Below are 18,202 nucleotides of genomic sequence, written 5' to 3'. Positions count from 1 at the left end.
TTACCTGCTTGTTGAGAACTGGCTGCTGTAAGCCATCAAATAGAAGTCTGATGCTTTCATACTTGGCTTCTTCACCAATACACTTGACGATCAGGTCTATACAAGAAAGCCACATGTGAAACAATTACATATTATAAAGTAACTTGTCATTAACTGGATCAAACAAAATCTCCACTCTGTTTCCCAGATATGCAAAAACTGTAAATCAGAATTTCCTAAATCAGGGTTTCTACAAGGGTTCTACGGTCAAGTTGAGAAATGCAGTATCGTGCATCCTCTTTGGAGATTCGCAAGGCACAAAGCATACTGCAAGCCTACTGAATGCTGTAGTAAAGAAATCTGCCTATATACTGTATTAAGTGAAAAAACAGAGTTGGAAAATCATATATATTGTATTATTCCATTCTGGTAAAACAAACAAAATAAACCCTAAAATTATGTCTGTACATTTGTAAATACATGTATAGAAATGCACAGAAAAATGTCTGTGAGGATTAACACCAAACTGGACCATGTGGCTACTTCTTTGTAGTGGGAAGAGGACGGCTTCTATTTTTTACTTTTTATATTTTCCTAATGTTTGAATATCTTAATATCAAAAAACAAAAGTTTAATTTTTAACATAGGCTTTTCTTAATAACTATGACTACTTTATTTCTGTACTTTTTACATAATTACTATTAACCATGTTCGGAACAATCCTTTAGGAAACTGTTTAAACACTAATTCAAGGTCCAAAAGTTCCAATTCATGTTTGACTGCGCAGTTGTCATTTATCACTCCTGTTACTACCAAAAAGATCCTTTAGTCATACACACTAGTGTAGCTCTTCTCAAGGTATAGTAGGCAGCAGGACTCCAATGGTCCCGCAAACATGTCACTTTAATGAGTCTGATTATAAGTCATCGTTAAAAGAATCTGGCTATTTTAGTGTGAGTAGAAACAGCCTTGTCTTAAAGTTCTTAGCGCTAACATTATAAAAACCAAATTTAATTTAACTAATGAGTTAATATTAAACTCTCTGCTGCATGTTTTCCCCCAAGCAGGAAAAGAAAATCATTCTCATGTAAACAAGGTGCTCAAATATTTGTCCCTTTCCCTTACAGTCATAATGAAACTCTTAAGGCTGTTCACAGAAAATTCTCACTTTATGTTTGCTTCTACGAGGTAAATCTAACCCCAAGAGGTAAAGGCCAAATTGAATTTACAATAGCATAGTAGATCCTTGATATTCTCAACCTTGCAGCCCAATATGGATCTTTGTGAATCCTCTAATTCACAGAGAATATCCTAATTAATATGTGTGAAACATAACAGACAAAAGTAAGAAATTCTTTCAGATCCTTCAGGACTCACTAAGAAATGAAAAAGATAATAGAAAGGCATGCTAAGCTTACTCACTAGCTAAATTACTCCTTCCCAAACGTCTTAAAGTAGATGTGATTCAAATTTGTGCCTCAACGAAATAACAAATTATTACATTCACTGGCTTTCCCTGTTGTTCCTGAATATCAAAACTAAGAGTGCCCAAACCATGAATGTTATATGATACTATAAAACAGGTAAAAAATCATTTCATCACTTACAGAAGACTTACTCAAAATAGCTTCTGTTCACTTTTACATTTAGACCAGGGATTTAACTCGTCTTCACACAGAGCAGCAGCAGGACTATTCTGAGACTAATTTTTCAATGATGAGAATTCTCTAAGGTACAGTCCTAAGCCCTCTTCAATTCTTACTCTATACTTTCTTCCTTGGCACTATTATCCACTCACACATGACTTACATATCTCTATAATGTACCATCATTCCACTAATTTCCTAACCTGGATATCTAAATGCTTATTAGATATTTCCTCCCAAATAATGCATAGGCACTTCACACTCAAAATGTCCTAAACTAAGTACCCTCTGCTTTGACCCCTTGACATTTGTTCCTTGTATTTCCCATCTTAGTTAGTGGTTACTACCATTCATTTACTTAGTGGCCCGAGCCTATCTCTTTTATAGGAAAGGTGATCATTCTCCTCCACTGAGATACTCTATGACTTGAACATGCCTCTATTATCACATGTATGTTCTGTCTGCATGTCTGTCTTCCTGCTAGACTTGACCTATCCAAGTACACTTTTTATGCCCCTTGCACTCTGCATAGTGCCTGGCACGTGGAAGGTACTCAATAAATTTGGAATAAACTTTGATCCTTTAGTCATAAACACTAGTGTAGCTCTTCTCAGGGTATAGTAGGCAGCAGGACTCCAACTGTTCTGCAAAAATGTCACTTTAATTACTCTGATTATAAGTCATCGTTAAAAGAATCTGGCTATTTTAGTGTGAGTAGAAACAGCCTTGTCTTAAAGTTCTTAGTGCTAACATAAAAACTAAATTTTATTTAACTAATGAGTTAATTTTAATTGGCCCTTATAACTATTTCTAAAATGAAAACTCATAGTAAAAATTAGCCTCAATAATTACTATATATTGTGATCTCAAAGGAGTGTTAATCTATATCAAACTACTTCTTAAATATTATACCTGGAAGGTAATTCATCATTTCTTCAAAAGTCTGTTTTGCTCGTTTTTGCTTATCTTGGAGAGAGCGAGGTTCACTATTTTCACAGAATACAGCATCTAAAAAGAGAAAAAAAAAATGTTTACTGGAATTTTCACCTATTATCTACAAAGTATTTCCTCAGAGTGGACATACTAATAAACCAAAGAAAAACAAGATTTCTCACTCTTTTATATCCCATTAAAATCATTAAGAGTACACAAAATATGAAACAAACACATAAGAAAACACAAACCTCTGAAAAGTGTTATAAGTGAGACCAAACGGTGCTCCTGAAATAGCTGTTCTAGTTTACAGTGAAGATAGTAGTCAGTATACATTTCTAAGGTGTTTTTAAAGAGTATTCGAGTTCCCATTAGGAGATGATGAAGCCAGTCAGGAACTTGGAAAACCACTCGTCCTGAGGATTACATGGAATACTTCATTGTTAAGATAAATATTTTCCAATATAAAAAAATACAAATGGTCAATATTTTATTTGTAAACACTAGGAACTTTAAATGTTCAAGACCAATTGTACTGAATTTTTATAAAAGTAGTATCTTCAATTTAAAAAATGTTACAACGGGACAATACATAAGGGCATTAATTTGCATCACAGAAGAAATGTGATGAATAAAAAACAGGTTTCAACAGTAACCACATAGGTCTTACCTACATACATCAGGTAATCATAAACTCCTTCTACAGTCATCATCTCCATAAAATAATTCTGATTTTGCTTTCTTTCTGTATTCTCAGCACGGTTTGCATTATTCTTAAACAGATCATTGAATAGCTAAAGTAAAAGTTGAAATAATAAAGAGACAGGTAACACATTACACCGGCTGATAAAAATCACTAAAGCTAAAATGACATAGAGCAAAGGCATTTAAATTTTTTCAAACAAAGCAGAATATCAGATAGGTTAAGATCTGCCTCCAAAATTCCACATTTATACCCAAAATTGAATTTAAAAAGTGCTCCCCAAAATATTACATAAAAGTCTGCATTCATTTTAGACACAACAGATAATTCATTACCCATAAAGAACCCCGTTTACACCAAAAGTAGCAAATGAACATACAAAAATGTATAAATGTATTAATGATAGCTAATTTCAAAACTAACATGATTTGGAAATTATAAATTGCTATTCAATTAAAGGGTGTTTAGAGGTGAATATTAAGCCTTAAGCAAAGCTTATTTGGACAATAATAGTCAAAGCCCAGAAAGTGATTTTTCACAATCAATGTGAAAAAAATAAGATATGAAAAATTATTTATAGTAAAAATGATGAAATGCAACAAAATCCCAGCTCCACTTACCCCCAAAATAAGCAAAAAGAGTCCATTTTCAATAATAACCATCAAATAGCAGAAATTAAGGAACTAAAAATTTAAGTCTAATAGAAAAGATCAGCAAGGCCAAAAGATAAAATGGAGAAAAACCTTTGGCGAGATTGATCAAAAAATAAAAGAAAAAGAAGACACAATGTTAGGAATAAAAGGAGACAGCTACTGATGTCAAAGAAAATAAAAAAAGAATATTACTGTCAACTTCAAGCCAAATGATTTTCAAATTTAGATAAAATGGAAAATTTGTTGGAAAATATTATCAAAACCTGACTCATTAAATAAACCTGAAGAACATTATAATTAAAGAAATTAAATTTGGTTGTGAAAAAACCTTCCTGCAAACAAAATAAGGCCTAGATAATTTTACCAACAAGTTTTATCAATTACTTAAAGAACTAATAATTCCAGTTATAATTCTACTAGCAAATAGAAAAAAATTTAATAAAACCTCGATACCAAAACCCCACAAGGAGAGAAGAAAGTCCACCCATAAACACGGATATAAACTTCCTTAACTTCACATAAAGGATATTTACAAATAAAGCTACACTATACTATTTAATGGTGAAACACTGACATAATTCCCTTTGTACAGGTTGTAGCCATAAATGAAACAAAATCTGCCATCATTTGCAGATAACAGAGTAAATCTAAAAGAACTGATATGTTACTACATGCCTTATCTCATCTGATCTTGGAAACTAAGCAGGGTCGGGCCTGGTTAGTACTTGGATGGGAGACTACCTAGGAACACCAGGTGCTGTAGGCCTTAAAAAAAAAATTAATACAAGTCTAGCGAGAATATTGAATAAAAAATCATTCACAAAAATCAACTGTATTTCTGTTTACCAACAATAAAGTTATAAAGTGAAAAAAATATTAAAGATACCTTTTATAGTAATAACAAAAATGAAGGTGTTTGTGGGGAGAGCAAGGCTGTCCTTTAGCTCACACAGCTCCCCAGGCTGGGCACTACTCTGGCACTAAAGTGAGCTTGTGGACAGGGATTATAGTTCTACATACCCAGTGCCTAACACTCTTTAATAGGCACACAATAAAATAGTTGTTTCATGAATAGATGAAATATTTTATAAGCCTTAATGTTAGTAATACTATCAAATAAACAAATACTTTATAGTAAGTAATTCTTACTATATTGGAAGATTATTGGAAGTTGGTGATTTACTACCTAAGAAAAGCACTTTAAAAAATCCCACAAATACAGAAATGGTAGAAGTTTGCAAATATATTATCTAAAGAAATATTTACCCTGTTAAAGCAAAGAACCAAGTAACTATATATAGTACTCCCCTTACATTGTACAACTTATATCCATATAAAGGAAATATAAAGTCTCATCCATTTCATTAACACAGGATTCTCCCTACAACAGAAAAGTCACCTCAAGTAAGACAACTACAAACTTAATGGCTAAGGCAATACGCAGTACCTTCTTGTTGTTTTCTGAAGTAGGGCTGAGAATTGTCAGTTCTGGTTTACTTGGTTTAGGCTTTGGAGATTCACAAGAATTAATGAAATTCATGATGAAAGGTTCCAAATGCTGACCTTTCTGTGGTAATACAGAGATTACAGTATAAAAATCGAAAATCAAGATTATGATTCTTAGTCTCATATAACCCATTAAAACTCATTGATATTTAAACACACTTATAACTATCATATTATAGAATATACATAAATCAGTTATTCACCTCTTTCATTAGTTTTCCAGGAACAGACTTTATAATTTTTCCTGTAATTAAAAGTAGAATATTAATTTTATGAAGGTATATCATATACCTCATAATTGCTCCTATGAATACTTCACTAGGTAATTTTAAATACTAAACAGCCAAGTGAAAAGTAAAAAATATTTATAATTGACAATTTTACGCTGAACAGAAATGTACAATAACTATGGTATTATTAACCATTTATAGATACAACATTTGGGATTTACTTTAAAATAATCCAGTGGGGGAGGAGGTGGGGTAAGAGGTGGAACAAGACAAGTGTTAATAATTGTTGAAATAGAGTAAGGAATTCATTATACAAATTTTCTATTTTTATGAATATATGAAATTTTACATAAATGTTTTCAAAAGGTTTTAAACAATGGTGAATTATAAAGACATCTAAAAATATACAAAAGTTTATCAAAAGAAAAAAGTTTTAAGACTTGCTACATTTAAACTGGCTATTTGAATAGTTTATATTCTGAATTTTAGATTAAAAATATTTTAATCCTGTTTACCAAAATTTATTCTTGATTTTATCTCCAGGTTCCTTTATTATAAAATATCAAACATCTTGAGATTTTCTCAAGCATTTAGAAATGACTATGAAAAATAGTCAAAATTGATAAATACCACTTAAATTTCTTTCAGTTCAATTTACAAAAAGGAGACTTATAGCAATAGCAGGAGTCATAAATATCGTGACTATTTTACAACATGCAAACTACCCAGCCCTCCCATCGAACTCCTTTAGAGTTTGATACATGGCTTCACTATATAAACTATTTTTCTAAATTAACCTGAAAATGCTGATCCTTTTCAGTTTATCCTCTTACATACGATTCTTTAAATTGACTTACCAAGGTTTACATCTGGTAGTATCTTATCCAAAAACTGTGTTTCTCCACCATTGGGGGAGAGAAAATCTGCCAGAAGTTGACTATTACTCAGTTCTGGATGCTGTAGAAGTTTCTTAAATGAACAAAAAAAGGAAAAAAGGGTTTAAAAATTTAGAAAGGTGATCAAAACTATTTTTAAATGATTTTTTTAAACCAAGAAAACAATTTTAAATCCTCAAAAGCTATTTTATATTCATAATAAATAACAAAATTATATTTATAGAAAGAACAGTAACACACAGCAGATAAGACCTTAACCTCTATAGTGAAACATGAATGGGTCTGAATTCTGGCTCTTCCATTTGCTAGCTGGGTGTCCCTAGAAAAGTTCCTAAATTTAGCATAAGAGTCAGTTTCCTCATGTGTAAATTGAAAATAACATTACCTACTTTATAATATTATATAAAGTAGGAGTTCCCAATACCCAGGCCTTGGCCTATTAAGATCTATGGCCTGTTAGGAACTGGACCACACAGCAGGAGGTGAGTGGAAGGCAAGCAAGCAAAGCTTCATTGGTATTTGCAGCTGCTCCAGAGCTAGCATCACTCACTGCTTCAGCTCCATCTCAGATCATCAGGCATTAGATTCTCACAGAAGCACTGGTCCCTAGTGCCAAAAAGGGTGGGGACCGCTGATATAAAGCATTCAGCACCTACCTGATATACCTGAAGGAAAATTAAACAATAGCTAATATTATTTCTCAGTTTCTCAATGATAAAACAAGTATTACAATATCATACAACTTCCTTGATAATTGAAAGAAGCTGGCATAAAAGGATTTTGCAGAAAACTAAATGTGAAATGTGAAATACCCTATAAAATCTGTTGTCTGTTCTTCTTCCAACACTATTTTCTCAGAAGACAAACTGACTTTTTAAAGCCAAAATTAAGTCTTACCTATTATTAATTCTTGACTAGAAATCTAAATAAACAAAATACCAATATTATGACCTTTAACTCTATATCAGAAAATATTTCTTATAGAACGAGGTACTCTAGTTCTTAGAATTAGTTCAAATAATGGGTTAATGACATCGACAAAGACACAGGTTAACACTAGTAAATGGTGTGTTCAAATATCATTGTAGTAGTTAATAATTCATATTTCAATTTTCACACCATCAAAAAATTATATAAACTCTACTTTCTGGGTTAAAGTATTCAATAGTTCAAATGCAAGAAATAAAATGTAAATAACTATTTATACTGTTGAAAATCTTTATTTAAAAAGTACTTGTTTTGACTATGAAGTAACCAAATTTAACTGAATTAACACTTAATAAAAACTACAAAATTCTATGACCAAAAAGATTTTTTAAAATAAAACAAAAGTATCCCCTCTACTCCTATGCATTTGATTAACAAAAGATAGTCATTAATTTTGGAGGCATCTCAAATAAGTTACTTTTAAGCTGATTGTACCAATAGTGGAAATAATAAACTAATTACATTGTTTATATAACACAATGCATACACACTAAGAAAAAATGGAATTCAATTCCAAGTGGTAAGTGGTAGAGAGTCAGGAGATCCCAAGAAACTGGAAAAACATCTTCAAATTGCAAAAGGAAAAGAACTGAGGAATAAAATAGGAGTGAAGGAAGATTCCAAGGTTCAGAAAGTGCTGAACACAAAATCAAATAAAAAATAAGACAAAAATAACAAAAACTCCCCAGTGTTCTCAGAATGTAATCTTTTATACCAAAGTTTTTTTCTCTCTTCAACACTCTACATCAAAACTAAGCCCAATATAAGACTTTTTTTCCTCCCTCTAAGAAAATATTTGGTGTTTCACTGGTTACCAATTGAAAATAAAGAAAAGAAAAAAATGTATCCTCCTGACAATTCATTTCCACAAAGAAAAAATTTTTAAAATAAAAGAATTTTAGAAAGTCACAATGACAAGTATTTGTGAAGCAAAGCATATACATACAAGAGAAAAAGACAAATAAGAGAATGCTATGATTAGCAATGATTTAAATTAAGTTAGTGCTATACCTGTAGATATTCTTGAAATTCTTCTCTCTTCGACTTTAAGAATTCATAATTTTTGGGGCCAATGATTCTCTTGGAAGGAAGCTGGGCATCAGGAAATGTGCCTGAAATTAATATACATTAAAGTTATTACTATGTTCTGCTAGTATTTTAAAAATTTACTTTATAATTTATTGTGGCAAATTCAGAATCACAGTGCTGCATTGTAGAGATGTGGCATTATCCTTTAAATAATCCTGACATCAGACAACACAGAAGCCTAGACCAGAGAACCTGAGTCTACCTATTGATAGCCAAAATAGCACTACTCTTCACTGACATAGTTATATTTAGCCTTCTATACTAGTAAAAAAAAGCTTCAAAATATTATCATGAGATTATTTTGAAATCTCAAATGGGATTCTATTTGACAAAATTTTACTAGAGAAACATCTAATCTCTCATGGGGGAAAACGATAGCATTTGCCAATGCTATATAAGCTTAAAAACAAAATTTTAAAATCATGGACATGCTTTCTCAGCTAGAGCTGATTTCAGAAATTTTAGTATCCAAAGGGAAAACATTGTTGGGAATCCAACCAACTTTGGTTAATCCAGAATTTTAAAGTATGGAGATAAATGATCTTTCAACTAACTATAAACAACAAAGAAAAGATTCTCAGAGAAAGAACATGACAAGAATAGCACTGCATCAGATTGGCAGAAACAAAGAGAAAACCATTTAAAGAGAAGTACAAACTCAAAATCGAGGCAAAAAGTATGGAGTGAGTCTTGTATTTTTTAATCTTCCTATAATCTCCTTATCACGAAATCTGTTCTTATAGCAAGGTTAAGAAGGTTCCCTGAGCTACTCAATTTAGAACCAAACTGAATTTGGTTCAGGGAACACTCCACAAAGCTGTTCTAAAATAAAAAGGTTCAGAATACACAAATCAAACTTGCTAATCTATACATAAAATGACTGAAAATACTCCATAACTATATCCTTGCTATTAACTTAAATAAATGGAGAGATAAGAGAGACTTAGCAGATGAGAGGAAGAACTAAAAAAAAAAAAGGTACTCTCCTTTTCTGATTGATCTACCCTCAAAAGCATTCATTTACAAGTTTTGTTTCCATATCTAAATCTAAGAACTAAATCAAAACATTTGCCACAATGCATAAATATGTCTAACCAAGGAAGATGATGGTAAAAAAACAGAGCAACTCTGAAATGCATGGTTTAAATTATCCACATCGTCAAGATAAAAACTTAACTGAGGAAAAAAAAAAAACTAAATTGGAAAGAAAAACTTTTCTAAAATACAGTTAAGAAATAGCTATCTTTTACATTTTATTATTTAAAAAGCAAGAACTGGACATTGTAAAAACTTTAAAAATATAATCAGGCAGAAACAAGATTAAAATAGTATGTTTCTATTTTCAATAGCAGTGTACACAAGTGTCACTGTTACATTTCCTTGATACCATGACTTAAAATGAAAAAATTAATCTGGTTCGACAGCTTTCAAGAAAGCTCATTTTGAAATGCAATGTTTTATACAAAGAGAACAACATACCATGAAATTCTGTTAGTTTTGATTCAAGTACATAGAATTCAAGATATCTTCTATAAACAGACCAATGTTCAGGCTCATGCCCAACTGTAAATTGAATAAATACATACTGAGTAACAAATAATTTTATAAACTACTACTAAAAGGATAAAGTATTTAAAACATTAAGTATACAAAGCTGGAAATTATTCCAGTTTTAAAAATATATTATTTCTTCACATCACATTAACATATTTTATCCCACATTTTAATTTTAAATTATTTAGGAGACGGATAAATTTTACCTATTTATGAAGTTATCTCACTAATATACACATTTTTCTACAAAGACTCATAGAGCTGACAGCAACTTCCAAAATTATGTAATTATGATCAGTTTTAAAGTGACACAAATATGATGATGTATTGCATAAAAAATTTATAATCAATTTTGGATCTCTCAAATATTTCCTAATTGTCCTGATCTAATACAGTACAGAATAGCGCTATCCAATATAACTTTCTGTAAATTCTGTATTATCTGTATTATCTGCACTAATATAGTAGCTACTAGCCACATAATATTGATCACTTGAAATGCAGCTAATGTAAGTAAGAAACTGAAATTTTAATATAATTTAAATTGCCTCAAGTGGCTAGTGGCCACCAAACTGGACAACATAAACTGATGGTTTAACGAATGATTTGGGTCAGACTGCCTATTCCAATCCTGGTTCCTCCATTTATTATGTAAACTTGAACAAATAACTTAACCTCGCTGTGCCTTAGTTTACGCAGAATAAAAATAATTGTACCTATTAAATGAAATAATCCATCAAAAGCACTTTTATATAGTGTGCAGCACAGAGTAATCACCCAAAAAATGTTAACTGCTATTATTCACATCTCATGTCAGCCTAGCATTGCTTTGGAGATGCAATGGATCAAGTTAACTAAAACCACAACCCAAAAGCAATACCTGTATTCAAAAAACAAACAAACAAAAAGCCTGATATGGCCACAACCTGGTCTTAAAAGATCTGTATTATATTTAGTTTTGGTTTTTAAAATCCTGAAATTGTTATCTTGCTACACACATAAATCAACGTAACATTTAAATGATACACTTTTTATTCCTCATAGGCCACTTCCTCAGAGCACATTACATTGACTGTAAAAGTCTACAACACTGCTGACAAAAATTATCCTTGGAATATAAATTTTAAGACTTTTGTGGTTTTAATTTTAGGGTTAAATAATTAAGCCAAACTTTTAAAAATAAAGACCAAAAATTAAAGATGATTTTCCAAAGGCAAAAACAAAAGTATAGTCTCAAAATACTTAAAAGTATATCACATATAAATCTATAAGTCCTTCAAAAGGAGATAAAAGTTACTAAATTTAAAAGTTACATAAATTTATTTATATTGATAGGCATTTATAGCTGAATAGTCAAAAGTTTTAAATAATTTCCTGAGAAACAAGAACCATGTGGGAACAGTCAGACTTTAAGTACTAAGCACAGGAAGGAATTAAACCCAGAAGCTAACCAGAGTCTTTTCAATTCTTTCCAATACTTAAAATACCAATCAGTAGAGACCACAGACAAAAGATGTAAACAAAACTATGTTTGAATCAGACTACAATATTAACAATGGTTTGTCTATACACCTATAAGAGTGTTGAGACAGAACAGCAATTAGCAAGACTGAATGGTGACTGTAACAAAATCAAGTAGCACTGACTCAGAACTGGATAGAGCAAGACCCTGCCCCGTACTTAGCTACAAAAGAAAAAATAGCCAGCTACTCGGAGCATTCGTCCTTCCCCATTGCTATGCTTTATGTTCTTGAAAAAGGATCAGCTTCTGAAAAAAAATTTAAAAACCTAATATTTTCTGAAAAATAAATGAGGGGAATCATTAGCACTGACCTTTACACTATCACTTAGTCACTTCCCTCTCTTAACCATTTCCTAATACTACCATGTTTTTTCCTTCTTTCTTCACAGAGGAGGGATAGTTCCCGCCTCATGAGCTCAACTTTACTTTCTGCTCATCATTCCCAAAACTTGTACAACTTTGATATGCTTTTGCTTACACCAACTGCTCCACCTCTTAGACACAGCCTAGGGTGGTGACTGTTTATCTCGCTATGGATGCTGTTTATTCCCCTGTCACTATTACATATTCTACATTTAAAACAACCAAAAGAAAAAAGATTTTTAGAAAATCTGTGAAGCTGTATTTGATCATATTTTTATCAATTCTTATTTTCTGACAATGATGGCGGAGCAGAAATGCTATCTTAATTAAATTGGTAAAATACCTGATATAGTGTTATACGTATTAATAATGGTCAAATAAGTTTAATAGCTAATGATGACAGAAGCAAAACCATTGAAAAGACATTATATAAAATGCCTTGATGGATTGTCAGGTATCTTGCAGGAACCTACTCAATAAGTGTTGATTGAACAAATTAACTAATAGCGATAACCTAGAAAACCCTAAGCTTTCATTTAATTTTCTGTTCTGGACAATTATCTTTTAAATATGCAATCATACTCAACAGTTAGAAATGACAAAATGTTTTATCATCTCTGATAAATACAGATTAATGAGAATCTTTTTAAAAAGTACTCAGAAAGCTTCCTACCTGCTCTTCTATCATTCCTTTCAACATCAATACAAAACACAGGTATTCTCTCCTTTTTCTCCCTCCTTTCAGAGGAGGGATCTTCAAAAAAATCTACATATGGAATGCTAATTTTCCATGCAGCAAGGTTTCGGGGAGTATTAGGTGTGCTCACAGCTTCCACTGGAGAATCATCTTCCATTACAACAATACCTTCTTCAATCTGGGGGAAAAAAAAAAAAAATCACCAGGAAAAATGTAATATTTCCAGGACCTTTAGACCTATGAGATTCAACTATAAAATAATATGCCCATATAAATTCTATAATTTTTTTAATGCTTCTGAAATTAAGGTGATAATCAAATTTTTCTACTGGAAAATATAAAGATAAAAAATAAACTGACGAGTATTAGCATCACTGCAGATTTTGTTACATCACCTATGTGTGAAAATTCAATAGAAAATAGAAATTTCAGATTACTGAAAAAGATATTAAAAATATACAAATATTGAAAAATATTTTGCTTAGGTAATAAAAAGTAAAATTAACGTACTGATATTTTTTCATTTAGGGATGTAAAATTTTACAAATAATAACAGCCATCAATGGAGACTGTACCAATAAACTGGATCCATGATATACTGCTGGTTACTAGATATACCAGCACAACTGGTTACTAGATATACCAGCACAACTCTTCTGGAAAATGTCTTGGCAATGTGTATTTATTTATAAAGAGCCATAACTAGTTTTGACCAAGTTATTCCATTTCTGAGGATTTATTCTAATGAAAGTATTTATTCCAAATAAAATTTTTTAAACTGTGAAAATGGCACAAGTATAAATATATAAATAATATAAAATTAGAAAAGTAGTCTGAAAGGGACCCACCTCTATAAAATTAAAATTTTTATCTTCTGACTTTTAAAATGTTAATAAATATTTAAAAGAATAAATATTTTTTAAACATTACTTCAGGAACAATTATTTTTAAAAATAAATTTTAAACATTTTCTAGAAATATACACTTAGAAGGAAAATAACTGTCTCTAGTTCATTAAATTGAAAGAGAACTTCTGAATTGGCACATTATAACATTTGGTCACCTAGATATCTCCAATTCATGTTAAAGGGGTAAGAATATTGCAGATAAAGACACTTTTTAAGGCAATGAGTCAAAGACTGTAGCATTTAAGAGAATTCTGAAGAGCCCAGTAAGAACAAACCAGTAGTGAGTGGAGAGGAATTTCTTTCTGGAATTCTAGCACCCTACCTTCACTCTCGGTTCTACTCTCTTCCCACACCTGGTAGCCAACTCTCTTCTCACACCTGGTAGCCACCTCTCTTCTAAGTGAATTCTTTTACTCCCCACACAGTCCCTTGGCAATTATCCCTTTTTCTGTTCTTGTCCTAAAATGGCTTTCCATAATCCCTAATAAGACCACCAGTGATCTCAGGAAGACTTCTTAATGCTCTCTTGAAAACACAAAAGTCTTCAAGGGCTATGAAACATGAAGCTATAAAGACAGATGATAGGTGTTGCATTCTGCCTTTTTTGGGGACAAGGATATCTCCCTATAAACCTGGAAGGAAAAACAGAGAAAAGCATGTGAGGAAAACTCCCATTCTGTTGCCTGGTACAGGCTACCCTGAGGTATAGAGCAGCATTTTCCACAGTTATTAATCTGCACTTTTTTTTTTTCAAATGATAGGTTCACGTTTAATTTTGAAAGATTTTACCAAATTTCCCTTTAAATAATTTATGCTTCTACTAAAATATGAGAGGTCTTTTCCTCAAAATTAAACTGTATTTTTGTTAATAGATTTAGGTTCTGAAAAGAGGGTAAAATAAAAAGTAAAAAATTGCAAGTAAGTAAATATTGTAAACCAAAAAATTTCTTAAAAAGACTAAGTACTTTTTTGTTTTCAAAGAGATGTTCTCTCCACAAAAAAGGATGAGAAATAAAGGAGGAGGATAAAAGGCAAGGAGATAGCCCCTATTTCCTTGAGAAATATTAATGTTCCTCTTTAATATATTTCTCTATATGGAAGTAACTGACAACACACCAATGGACATATTACATTCCAGAAGTTTATTTGGAAATCAGTTCTGAACTTGAACAGAACTTCACTTTCAGAGAGACCCAATCTCCTATAGCGGAATTTTTTGGTTCCCAGGCCAGCATACATATGACTATTTAATCCATAATTTATACTCATATATGAGAAAAGATAATACAATACTGTATAATACTTACTGTGCTTACTGTATGCTAGGCACCATTCCAAGTGCTTCATATATATTACTTGTTTAATCTTCACAACACCCCTATGTAAGTTAAATACTATTATTCTCATTTCATGTGTGAGGAAACTAAATTTAAATTTAAGCAATTCATCCAAGGTCACACAGCAAAGGGGCACTGCTACTAAATGATCTCAACAAATTTTCTAAAAGAAAATGTCTTTGAGGTCCTAATTTTGGATCACAAACCATTTTACCAATTTCCCTTTCCCTTACTTTCTTTTCCCCTAAACTTCCTAAACAAGACAAAAAAGATTCTACGAGGTCCCACAGCTTAGAAATAGCACAGTGCCCTCTAAATCTTAAATGGCGCCATCTTAGTCTGGGTCAACACTCTACCTTCCCCTGCTGTTTCTTTTCAGAGTATTAGAGATGAATTTGCTCTAGTCTATTTTCTATTACTACTATCTTTGCTTCCAATCAAGAATTTCCTTCTTTGTGCCACTACAAAACAGAACTTTCTCAGCTTTTTAAAGATACCCTCCTATTCCTGAAGCAAAAATACAACTTGTATTTCAAGTAATTGGGAAAAACAAAACATTAAAAGTTCATCTTCCCCCAGAAAAATTATATTTTGAAAAGTTCACAGTAACATAGATAAATGCTTTTGTTATAATATTAAGTAGGAAGAGAGCAAGACAGCGAACTATATATATAATATAGCCTAATCGATGGGGGTGGGATGGGAAGGATATTTTAAAAAGAAAATGTTAATAGAAGTGGTTATGGGGTGGTTGGATTATAAGTGGTACTTTAAATTTTCCCACTTTTTTATATTATTTAAAAAACTGAAATTATAATATGCTTAAAATTTTAAAACATACACATTATTTTGAAAAATAAAAAATAAAAACTCCTTCCTCTGGTCTACTGTCTTTCTTCTACCTACACTTTTAAGGAAAAACAGAGCATTAAGAAGGAAAAAATGCTGTATCTGGATTACCTAAAAAGGAGAAAAAGGATTAAATAAGATTTTCTTCCATTTAGATTACAATGAAAAAGCAGTAAATCTTAATTCATTAACACAATGGGACAGAGGTCAAAAAAAGGGGGTAAAGAGGAAAAATTAGTTTATTTACTCTTCTCTCCCCCCATCCTTGGTCAATGCCAATTCAATCACTACTTTATGTCCTTTTCATACCCAGGTTAGTGAATTTCTTAAGGGCAAAGTCTGTCTTAATCATCTCTTTATCTCCAGTGCAGAGTCATTAAAAGGCAAAATGAGGAATCCGGATCTCCATTCAATTCAGTATTTGCTAGACAAATTAAAATTGCAAATGAGACAATATCTGCCTTTATGGAACTTACTAATTGGTAAGGAAGACAATCATAAACATATAATTTCAAATACAACATGGTACATGCTTTAACATATGATCTAATAGAGGCACAATGTACGAAATGTTCAATTCTACTTGGGAACTCAGGTAAGGGTTTACGGGGAGGGCCATTTCAAGGACAGCATGTGTAAAGATACAGAGAAATAAAATAGTGTGGTGGGTGCAATGCGCATATAACTCGACTGGGTACCCTATTAAAATGCAAATTATGATTCAGTAGGTCTAGGATGGAGCCTGAGATTCTGTATTTATAACAAGCTCTCAGGTAATGTTGATGCTGTTGATCTACACATCACAGTTTGAGTAGCAAGAGGTTAGGACATCTATTAACAACTCCATATGCCTGGACCATTGGAATGAGATGAGGATATGAAGTAAAAGCCTAACCAAAAGATAGTAAACTGTCTGACTATTAGACGTAGCTCAGCCTAACAGAAACCATTCTGGCCTCAGTAAGCTGTAACTTAGTGCTCAGGAATTTTAAAAATTAGATTGTACCACAAAAACTATAACTAATGGAAGAATGGGAACTATAAAGAAGTCTGAAATAAGTAGTAAAAGGGAAAATAACAAGTGAGCGTACCCAATTTTTAATGCCATTGTAAGTCTGGTTATATACACATCAAATTAAAGAATTTTTACTTACAAAGTCATCTTCACTTTCAGCTAAACCATAATTAGGCAACATAGCTCCCTCCATGGTGGTGCTCTTGAACACTCCTTTAATTTTGCTACCTATTCTGCTGATTCCAAATGATTCTCCTCTTTTCTGTGTGCTCCTAAATATTAAACAAAAATGTATCAAGCGCAAAGCAAATTATCTCAACAGTCTAGTTTACTATAAACAATAATAATAAAAAAAAAACTTGTGAAAAGGATAAACTGAAAGTAACATAGCTAACATCTTTTTGGAGTGCTCGGTCATAAAGTTTCAACAACTCAAAACAAAAGGAACAGAAAATTTAAAGTTTAAATATGGGGGGATGAATAAATAGGACAATATTTATTAACAAACGTTTGAAATTTACCTGCTATTTTACTTTAAAACTTTAACTGAACTAAAATGTTTAAAAGATGAGAGCCCCCTAGTGATACATAGCTCTTACTGCCATACATACTTTGAAATAGATAAATAAGGTTAAGATCTATATTCAAAACAGAGTATCCATTTAGAACTGTACTGCTAAAATAACACAGTAGAATAAAAATATACAAAACTATGAACTTCTCAGTACTTCATTTTTAGAAAGAACTTAACACAAAAATTCTGTCCTCTGAAAATTTTTAAGCAAAATTCAACTTTAATCATATAGTCAAAAGAAGAATGCAGTATAAAATGGATCTTACTTACCTTTGAAGTAATAAAAAGAATGACAAAATGCCAAAGGTAAGGGTGAGTAATGAATATAAGGATAAAAGCAAATGTAGCCTAAGGAAGCAGCCTGCTCTGCCATATATATATTAATAGTAACCATAAATAGATCTATATATTTTGTTTTGTAACTTTTTTCAAAAGCAAATTTCTAAAAGCAGAAATAGCTAGAAAGCAATGACAACAAAAAAATATGTCAAAAACAGCAAAAATTTCCTCCATTATAGCCTACTGCCCGTGTTTCAACAAGTAAAAACAGCTTTTACCCAATTTAACTCATGCTTACTATGTAATACTGCCCTTACAACAGATATACTCAAATAAAAATGGCCATTTTAAAAATCAAGAAAGTGTATTTTGAATGCTTAATGGATAGCTATTATTCCTCTGAGCAAAATTTACTTACTAAAATAATACAATTAAAGAAATAGAAGTAAACTGATCAAGTTTCAACTACACCAGGCATATAG

The 18,202-nt window shown here is 31.6% G+C and overlaps 1 protein-coding gene across 1 annotated transcript in view; it reads right to left on the bottom strand.

The window, feature by feature from the left end:
- Positions 1 to 4: 4 nt before the first annotated feature.
- SNX14 (sorting nexin 14) overlaps positions 5 to 18,202 on the bottom strand; it is a gene marked incomplete at its 3' end in the record, with an annotated part of 61,924 nt that continues 43,726 nt past the window's right edge. Inside the window, exons 17-27 of the mRNA XM_023533450.1 lie at positions 17,007 to 17,139; positions 12,735 to 12,936; positions 10,102 to 10,185; positions 8,545 to 8,645; positions 6,508 to 6,619; positions 5,624 to 5,664; positions 5,362 to 5,481; positions 3,229 to 3,352; positions 2,810 to 2,974; positions 2,538 to 2,633; positions 5 to 96 (exon numbers count right to left, since the gene is read on the bottom strand). Of these exons, the coding sequence (XP_023389218.1) occupies positions 5 to 96; positions 2,538 to 2,633; positions 2,810 to 2,974; positions 3,229 to 3,352; positions 5,362 to 5,481; positions 5,624 to 5,664; positions 6,508 to 6,619; positions 8,545 to 8,645; positions 10,102 to 10,185; positions 12,735 to 12,936; positions 17,007 to 17,139 (1,270 nt within the window). The remainder of the gene's footprint in view (positions 97 to 2,537; positions 2,634 to 2,809; positions 2,975 to 3,228; positions 3,353 to 5,361; positions 5,482 to 5,623; positions 5,665 to 6,507; positions 6,620 to 8,544; positions 8,646 to 10,101; positions 10,186 to 12,734; positions 12,937 to 17,006; positions 17,140 to 18,202) is intronic.

This window comes from Pteropus vampyrus, unplaced genomic scaffold (assembly GCF_000151845.1).
Source record: "Pteropus vampyrus isolate Shadow unplaced genomic scaffold, Pvam_2.0 Scaffold102, whole genome shotgun sequence".
Lineage (NCBI taxonomy): Eukaryota > Metazoa > Chordata > Mammalia > Chiroptera > Pteropodidae > Pteropus > Pteropus vampyrus.
The sequence above is the reverse complement of the archived record's forward strand: the minus strand, read 5'-3'. Positions and strand labels throughout refer to the sequence as shown.